At 54.0% G+C, this 9,230-nt stretch overlaps 2 protein-coding genes across 2 annotated transcripts; both read left to right on the forward strand.

The window, feature by feature from the left end:
- Positions 1 to 551: 551 nt before the first annotated feature.
- Positions 552 to 3,491, forward strand: BDZ83DRAFT_567634 (fungal-specific transcription factor; the record flags this gene model as incomplete). The annotated part of the gene is made up of 5 exons (XM_060503972.1): positions 552 to 752; positions 836 to 963; positions 1,023 to 1,087; positions 1,145 to 2,717; positions 2,774 to 3,491. The coding sequence occupies 5 exons, from the start codon at positions 552 to 554 to the stop codon at positions 3,489 to 3,491; spliced, it is 2,685 nt and encodes an 894-aa protein (XP_060370054.1).
- Positions 3,492 to 4,168: 677 nt separating this feature from the next.
- BDZ83DRAFT_662240 (ATP-dependent metallopeptidase HflB) lies at positions 4,169 to 7,641 on the forward strand. Its single transcript, XM_060511069.1, has 2 exons — positions 4,169 to 6,332; positions 6,390 to 7,641. The coding sequence occupies exons 1-2, from the start codon at positions 4,433 to 4,435 to the stop codon at positions 7,196 to 7,198; spliced, it is 2,709 nt and encodes a 902-aa protein (XP_060370055.1). The 5' UTR covers positions 4,169 to 4,432; the 3' UTR covers positions 7,199 to 7,641.
- Positions 7,642 to 9,230: the final 1,589 nt, after the last annotated feature.

The raw sequence follows: 9,230 nt of genomic DNA on the forward strand, positions 1-9,230 counted from the left end.
CCCGATTACCTTAACTCAACCGCTCCACGCTCTGCTTCAGCTTGAGCTTCACCTTGACGAGATACTCCACCACTGCGGATTCCAGACCAGACCCAAAACGAAGAGCTTCGGGGTCTATCGCCTTGGGAGGTTCGCTACGGAAACAAGTCCACCTCTCGGCGTTAACAATTCGACCAAGCCTCCGCAGTACCGAACGAATAGCAGCGCCCACCCCCTCTGCCGCTGCGCTAGCCATCTGACGCTACCTGCTTGCAAATACCGTGACAGGCCGATTTGTTTTAGGCCCTTTTTGTCTTTTACTTCATCCTCGAAAATCCCCCCCAAATCCTCCTCCCACTCCTGCCGTTTGTCCCTCAGACACCCTTCCAGTCCCTTTGCGCACAGCGTCGCTCCATACACACTCCGATCAGCTCGCCGACGATAACCCGCGCACATCCCGCGCTTGCCGGTAGCCTCTCATCTTCGCAGCAAACCACGCCCCCGGACCTTGCGTCCCGACGACAACCCCGCGAGTGCCCGGCTTCGGTGAACACCGACTCAATTCGTCCAACATGGACCACATGGGTTTCCAGATGCCTCACATGGGGGGTCCGCCCCAGATGATGAACCAGCCGCCCCAGATCTTTGGCGCTTACACGCCCGACGGCCTTCCTGTCACGCATATGCCCCCCGACCTTGCGGCTCACATGTTCGGGGACCCGTCTACCCTCCTCGACGATGCGAATGAGGCAAAGAGGAGAAGGATTGCGAGGGTAAGCTTCTGAACTGGCGCGAACATGGCCGGCCCTGCCGTGAAGAAGAGCAGAACGCTTACGCCATTCATCTGCGCCCACAGGCTTGTGATATGTGTAGGAAGAAGAAAATCAAGTGCGACGGCAAGATGCCTGCCTGCAGCCATTGCATAAACTACAAGACGGATTGCGTATTCACTCAGGTTGAAAAGAAGCGCAACCCGCCAAAAGGGTACGCTGAGATGTGCTCATATAGTCCTTTCCGCGATATCCGACTGACAAGCTGGCCAGAGCAAAGTACATTGAAGGACTCGAGAACCGTTTGGGTCGCATGGAGAATCTGTTGAGGCTTTCAGGTTGGTGATGCAAAAAAAGTAATATGTGACTGCACGTGGTACTAATCAATTGCGTAGGTCTTCTTGGCGAAGACGACGACGGTGACACGGATCTGGGCACACTCGAAAAGCGATTGGCAGAGAAGCAACAGCAGTCGAGACAGGCATCCCAAGCTGCGTCTAACCCTACATCACCGTCTCAGGCAACATCGGGGCAGAACGAGGCCATGTCAACGCCGCACAGCGCTATAACGTCCCCCGAGCCTACCAAAGAATCGCACAGAGACCCCAAGGATGCAGACAAGCGCCGGGCCTCCGTATCCGAGGAGAAGGGCAACGAGGAGGAGGTCGAGGCGCTTTCAGAGCTCATGTGCTCACTGGTCACGAACCAAAGTGGCGAGACGCGATACATCGGATCCTCGTCAGGCTTCTCCATCTTTTCGCCCAAGGGTATTCAGTGGGTGAACGAGAAGACGGGCGACAACTCGTTCCAGCAAATGATTTCCGAAGTTTCAATCGACGACCACAAGTGGACCGCCTGGAAACCTGAGGTTTTCAGCGACCTGTTCCGCCGCCCAGTCTTCCGTCCACTGCCTCCCAAGACGGAGGCGTTGTCTCTGCTGAAAGACTTCTTTGAGAACTTCAACTGCATGTTCCCATTGTTTCATCAACCCACGTTCATGCATCTGGTCGAGCGACAGTATTCTGACGACCCATACGAAGGCACCGGCTGGTGGGCGAGTTTGAACTGTGCTCTGGCTTTTGCCCATCGCCTGCGCGTCATGAGTAATCTTGTACCACAGGAGGAGGACGACAAGGCTTGGGGTTACATGAAGAACGCTTTGGGAACCTTTGCCGAATTATCGATGCGAAACACAGATTTGCTGAGTGTGCAGGCCTTGCTCGGAATGGCTCTCTTTATGCAAGGAACTCCTAACCCTCAGCCGACATTCCTTCTAGTCGCCACATCCATCCGTCTTGCACATAGCATTGGCCTTCATAAGAGAGGAACTGGCTTCAACCTCAACCCTATCGAGATTGAGCAGCGTAAGCGAGTGTTCTGGATCGCTTACATGCTGGACAAGGATCTTTGCCTCCGAGCGGGCCGTCCGCCAGCTCAGGATGATGACGATATGAACGTCGAGTTACCCGACGCTGATCCGGAAGACAACATCGGGAACATCCCTCTGGCTGATGGTAAGGGCAAGATGAACCTCTTCCGCGTGATGTGCGAGTTTGCGACAATCGAAAGCAAGGTCTACTCTCGACTATACTCGACCAAGGCCACAAAGCAATCGAGCGGAGAGCTCCTCAACACCATCGGAGAGCTCGACCAGGAACTCGAGGAATGGAAGGATAGGATCCCGATCGATTTCAGACCAGAGCACGAGATTAAGGCGTCACATACGCCACTTATCTTGCACGTTGCCATGCTCCACTTGACTTACTACAACTGCTTGACGACGATTCACCGCATGTCAGTCCACCACGGCTATTGGACAAGTCGTCTATCCAACTACGCCATTCAGGGGCTCAACGCCAAACCACTTAATCCCCGCGTCTTCTCTTCTGCGGCGCTCTGTACCGCTGCCGCCCGAGCGTCGATCTCGCTTCTCAAGTACATGCCACAGGGAGATTCCCCAAGTGTTTGGTACGTCGAGTCAAAACTTGATTATTGTGCTTCTGATTACTAACCTCGCCTCGCAGGCTCATTTTGTACTTCCCAGTATCGGCTTTGATGACGCTGTTCGGAAATATTCTGCAGAATCCAATGGATCCAAGAGCCAAGTCGGATACCAAGTTAATGAACCTCGTGGTCAACTTTTTGTCAATGCTCGGTCAAGAAGCAGAGACGGGAGGTGTGCACCGTATGCTCGGAGTGTGCTCAGAATTTGAGAGGATAGCCAAGCTCGTCATCGAAAAGGGGGAGAAGGAGCAGTCTTCGCGGAGGAAACGAAAGAGCGACGCCGCTGTCAAGACTTCGTCAAGCCCTGCCGCATCAACACACACACCTAGACCTGTCTCGGTCACCACTCCAACTCCCCAAACCGTAAACGGTGCAGCTGCATCATCGACGACAAACGGTCAATTGTCGCCAGACTTTAATGGGGAAGCAAACCGGAGGAGGCATGGCTTCAGTCCCATGACGACAACATCGATGAGAGAACCATCACCGGCACTTCCATCTGCCGGATGGCCGCAGGAGTTCAGCATACCAGAACAACCAAACTTCAACAACTTTGGCGAGATGACAGGATTCGGAGGGCCCAATAGTGCTCGATCGCCGCCGGTAAACATGGGCGGACCATTCCAGCAACCTCTCCTGCCGCAAGATCTGTTCGCCCTCCCCATGACTCTAGACTGGGACTGGGCAGAGATGAGCGGCGGTGCGTACCCGACGGTGGAAAACGGCAACGTGGGTTAGTTGATCTGGGAGCCCTCGAAGCAGGCCCGAAGCGCTGGATCATTTGATTGGACGGGCGACCGCGTCGACGAGTGGGTGCTGGACAGAACATTTCAGGTTGCATAATGTGCATATATGAGACGACATCACGAACCATTTAACGCATGTACGAGTAATTGGCCTGCTGAACGGAGCTATGGTTGGGAGACTTGTAGGGAGAACCTAACCTATTACGCTGTGCCCTGCCAAAGAGTGGCGGAATTGACATATATAAGACTACCAAGGCGATGTTCTGGATTTGCTCCCCACATTGAATGAGCGAGCACACTTGAATGAAAGTAGTCGTTGTTCTTGACCAACCAAGGTACTTACGGTAGCAAGAGTAAGACTATAGCGTAGACAATACTGATAATGTACGTAAGTGGTCGGTAGCCTGAGAATCGAGTGAGCGGGACCACTCTAGACCCTGTCCATCGACGTGTGGTATAAATGGAATTCAAGGTGTCATTCATTATTGTCGGAGTTTGCGGGCGGAAAGGTCCTTCTTAGCCGAGAACGGGGGGCGCTGGAGGCGGCAGCGGTGGGCCCGGGGGTTTTGTTGAATGGCTGCGGACGGAGTTTGAGAGTCACGTGCACCGCTAAAATCTCGGCCTCGATGGGGCCCGACATGAACTCATCACTATGGGAGCTTTTGCCATCGTACAGTCATCCCAGGAGCAACTGGTCCAATTACCAACCACACCTTTGTACGATTTTCTCTCACCACCAACGCTGCAACCAAGTGCGGCTGGTGCTCTACATCGCCATCAAAAACCCATTGACTCCCGACCTATCATTGTACCAACGACCACCGGGGCGCATCAATGAGATAGCACATTGCTGCACGCGGTTAATACTCCCTCCTAACCGACTCCGGTCGTCCCGCCTCGTCACCCCGCGACATACAGACACAACACAACACCATGGCGAGGTTCCTCCGCCAGTCCGCGCAGCTCGCGCGAGCTGTAAGGATCGCTCAGCAGCCGGTAACACGTATGCGCTTTCAGCCCTCGAGAATAGCACGACTCGGCCCGCAAGCTCCGCTAGCTTGCTATCGATCGCGGTTCTATTCGACAAACGGCCCCGAGCCGCCGAAGAACGAAAAGGAGACAAACGAGAAGCAACCTGAAAAGAAGGAAGATGCCCCTGAAAAGAAGCTGTCTAAAGAGGAGCAAATACGGAAAGAATGGCCGTTGCCCGAAGGATGGGTGTACCTCAACGAGGAGGAGATTGAGAATTTGCTCAAAATGGGACAGAACGACAGACTGCCTCGGTTCCAGAAGGACTTCTTCATCAAGAGTGTGGAGGAGATGAAGCTGTTGGGAGCTCCCCAGGAGCTGAGGGATCTCCTGTTGACGCTGAGGGAGCGGAAGCTGAAGATGACGGTCACCGACATTGCAAAGATACTCCGTGTCTCGACGCAGGTCGCAAAGAGGTTTTCCGAATATGAGCAGACTGTGCTTATGCGCGAGGAGCAAAATCCGACCAAGGGGAAGGAGGACGGCGCAAAGGACTCCCAACAGGGCGAGCAAGGCAAGCAACAGAAGGAAGGGCGTAACTCCAACTCGGAGGGTAACGAGGGCGCACCAGGCGGTGGATTGGGCGGCAAGAGATGGATCTTTGGCATGCTCAGCACCGGCGACCTGATTGTTGCTGCCATCGTCTGGATCGTCGTTCTGCCCTTCTTTGAGTCCATGATCTTCGGCCAGGAGAAGGAGATTACATGGCAGGAGCTGCGAAAGAACTTTCTGGACAAGGGCCTGGTCAACAAGTTGGTGGTTATCAAGAACCCCGGCCGCGTGCGCGTTGAGCTGAACAGGGACGGAGTGCAGTCGGTGTACGGCGGAAACGAGGGTGTCAACCCCAACATGCAGTACTACTTTTCCATTGGTTCAGTAGAGATGTTCGAGAAGCAGCTCGAGGACGCCCAGAACGAACTTGGCATCCCGACCTCGGAGCGCATTCCCGTCAGCTACGCCAGCGAAGGTGGCATCATGCCCTTGGTCTACGCCTTCGGTCCCACACTCCTTCTGGTTGGTCTGCTCTACTACACTACAAAGTCGATGGGTGGACGTGGCGGCAACCAGATGTTTGGATTCGGTAAGAGCAAGGCTAAGAAGTTCAACCACGAAACAGCAATCAAGGTCAAGTTTAGCGACGTTGCCGGTATGGACGAGGCCAAGACGGAGATTATGGAGTTTGTCAGCTTCCTGAAGACCCCTGAGCGCTTCGAGAGGTTAGGCGCAAAGATCCCTCGTGGTGCCATCCTTGCCGGACCTCCAGGAACCGGTAAGACGTTGCTTGCCAAGGCCACCGCCGGCGAGTCTGGCGTTCCCTTCTTCAGCGTCAGCGGTTCCGAGTTTGTCGAGATGTTTGTCGGTGTCGGTCCTTCAAGAGTGCGAGACTTGTTCGCAAATGCCCGTAAGAGTGCCCCCTGCATCATCTTCATTGATGAGATCGACGCCATTGGCCGATCAAGACAGGAGGGTAATCGTATGGGCGGCAACGACGAGCGCGAAGCAACTCTTAACCAGATCTTGACCGAGATGGACGGCTTCAACACCCAAGAGCAGGTTGTTGTCCTCGCTGGCACCAACAGAGCCGACATTCTCGACAAGGCACTGATGCGTCCCGGTCGCTTCGACAGGCACATCTTCATCGATCGCCCGACCATGAAGGGTCGCCAGGAGATCTTCAAGGTGCACCTGGCCAAGATTGTCACCAAGGAAGATATGGATCACCTCATGGGCCGTTTGGCGACTCTGACTCCGGGCTTCTCTGGTGCTGACATTGCCAACGCCGTCAATGAGGCAGCCTTAGTTGGTATGTTTGATATGACGTCTAGCCTTTGATGTGACAAAAATGCTAATTTCGCTATAGCTGCGCGTGCCAATGCCGAGTCGGTGGAGATGATTCACTTTGAGCAGGCCATTGAGCGTGTCATCGGAGGTCTCGAGCGCAAGTCTCTTGTTCTTAACCCCGAGGAGAAGAAGACGGTGGCCTACCACGAGGCCGGCCACGCCATATGCGGCTGGTACTTCAAGAACGCCGATCCCCTCCTCAAGGTTTCCATCATTCCCCGTGGCCAAGGTGCACTGGGTTACGCCCAGTACCTTCCACAGGGCGATGCCTATCTCATGACTGTGCAGCAGCTGATGGACCGCATGGCCATGACGCTCGGCGGACGCATCTCGGAGGAGCTCCACTTCCCCACCGTCACGACGGGCGCCAGCGACGACTTCCGCAAGGTCACGCATATGGCGCGCAAGATGGTGACGCAGTGGGGCATGTCGGAGAAGGTCGGCCCGCTGCACTTTGACGACGACCCGAACACGCTGCAGAAGCCGTTCGCCGAGGCGACGGCGCAGGCCATTGACGCCGAAGTGCACCGCATCGTGGAGGAGGCGTACAAGCAGTGCCGCGACCTGCTGACGGAGAAGAAGAAGGAGGTTGGCATCGTGGCCGAGGAGCTCCTCAAGAAGGAGATGCTGACGCGCGACGACCTGGTGCGCCTGCTCGGCCCCCGGCCGTTTGGCGACAACCAGGAGTTTGAAAAGTACTTTGGCGGACAGGGGCAGAAGAGCGCGCCGCCGCCATTCCCTACGGAAGAGGTCGATAGCCCGCCTGAGCAGCCGCCCGTCGGCCCGTCGCCGACTTTTAAGAGCCTCGAGGACGCGCCAAGGAGATGAGGGTTGTATGTGGTCGTAGGAGGAGGAGGATGCATCGTAGGACGGTGGCCTGCGGACGCCAACATGCCGCAAATTGTATTTTTTTTTCCAACACCCCCGGTTTCTCCCCCTCAAAAAAGAACTAGGCTATCTCTCCATCTCTCTCAACTCTTGCCCTTTATGGCGGATGTGTTACTAGTAGAAGGCATGTCATCATCATCATTGGGGGCTTTTCTTTCCTGGAGTACAGATGGGGGGAAACAACTTTCTTCATAGTGCTGTACTTGTAGGAATCTTATGTAGATACATCTCTACCTATTTTTATTGCTTTAATTTTTGGAATAGGACTCGTGACGTGAAGATTTGCGAGGGGAGACTTAGTAGGCAGCCTAACGTCGGGATGTTTCCAGATTTGAACGTATTAGTGCTCCAATCAATCCCACGAAAGTGCAAGTCCTCATCCGATCAGATATTTCCAGTCGTTTACATGTCGGATAGAATCCCAATCATTCGTGTCCGCTAGTGTACTTACCAGAAGTAAACTCATCACGAGTCCAAAACATGACTTTCAGCAGACTGATACGCTTGAGACATAGCGGGAGGAAGGGTCTTGGAAACTTTGTGCGTACCTACCTAATGCCGTGGAGGATATCATTCCACGCTTCGGCCGTGTAATTTCGCGCTGTCTGACCCATGGTCGTGGGGGCTAGGTAGTGCGAATCATGAGCGTGATAGCATGCTTGTCAAGTCAGCAAGTATCAGTGAAGGATGAGACTTTAGTCACCCTTTCCAAGAATCCCAATCAAGCCAATCCGTCGCATATCGCAAAGAAGGAGACTCGGTCGGATCATGTGCCATTGTCTTTGAAGTGCAGATTTAGGTCCTTTCGGACATAGTCCCATCTGGCTTTTGAAGTTGCCACCGGTTACGGGGTTTGATAGCAAGTCTCTCGATGGACCGAACCAAGCATGACCGACCTTTCTTGGACTTTATGAAGCATAATACTTCTCAGAGGCTTACTGCGCACGCGATAAATTCACCTTGAGGGTGCTGCTTCCCCGGGATCCGGGACCCCGAGACTGCAGGGACGAGATGGACCGATATATCCAGCGAGGATTGGGACTGGCACTGAGGCGAATGATTGGCCACCACACATACATACGGCACACAGCACACACACACACACACACACACAGAGAGAGAGAGAGAGAGAGAGAGAGAGAGAGAGAGAGAGAGAGAGAGAGAGAGAGAGAGTTACGACGAAAGAGAGAAGAGCAGCGTGCATGGCAGGGCGCACTAGAAGAAGGAGGTTCCGATCCTGTGGGCAAGGTAGATGGATGTGTGTCGTCCTGGCCGTGTGACTGGGTTGTGCCAGACGTGTAACCAGCGCCCGCCCGCCGCCGAGGACAAGTGCCGCGCGAAAGGAGTGACAAAAAGAAGGTTGCCGATCGTTTTGTGTAATTTTGCCGACGGGTCTTCACGCAAGTCAAGCACCCAACTTCTTGGTACGGAGTAATAGTTTGTAGACCTCTTTGGTGGAAAAAAAGTTCAGTTGGGCCTGAAGCTCCAACTGAACCGAACTTTGGGCCATCGTCCTTTGCTTGCCGTTGCTTTGCTTTGCTTACCTCTGGAGTAAAAGATGGCTAACCTAAACGGCGCAAGAGTCTTGTAGCGTAGGAGGAGCACGAGGACACGAACTAATGTGTGACTGTTGACTGCAGGATACCTTGGATCTAACTGCGTAGTATCCGTAGACGTCATTGGTAATTCTTCAGTAAGACGAACTACTTACCCTTTCAGTAAGAAACCACAACAAGGCGCGCGCAGTGAGATTCCTCGTACGAGGTTAGGTAGACGAAAGCAACCAAAAAGAGGGTATCGAATAAATCAATCATTCTGCCCAAGCAGATTTTCAATTTAGTTTCAGCACAGCCAATCAAGTGCGTCCTCTTTATTCCCATTTTGCTTCGGGTTTCCAAGACTGGGGTGCCGCCCGGGGGGGGGGAGGGAGAATGGAAGGGTTGGGGGGGAGGAGACAACACCAAGTTACTGC

The sequence above is a fragment of the Colletotrichum acutatum genome (genome assembly GCF_030867785.1).
Source record: "Colletotrichum acutatum strain CBS 112980 chromosome Unknown BDZ83scaffold_9, whole genome shotgun sequence".
Classification (NCBI taxonomy): domain Eukaryota; kingdom Fungi; phylum Ascomycota; class Sordariomycetes; order Glomerellales; family Glomerellaceae; genus Colletotrichum; species Colletotrichum acutatum.

What these genes read in the sequence shown, in the direction of transcription:
- BDZ83DRAFT_662240 (XM_060511069.1), top strand. Translation starts at nt 4,433, where the DNA reads ATGGCGAGGTTCCTCCGCCAGTCCGCGCAGCTCGCGCGAGCTGTAAGG. An exon ending in CAATGAGGCAGCCTTAGTTG is followed by an intron (nt 6,333 to 6,389) that starts GTATGTTTGATA and finishes ATTTCGCTATAG; the next exon opens with CTGCGCGTGCCAATGCCGAG.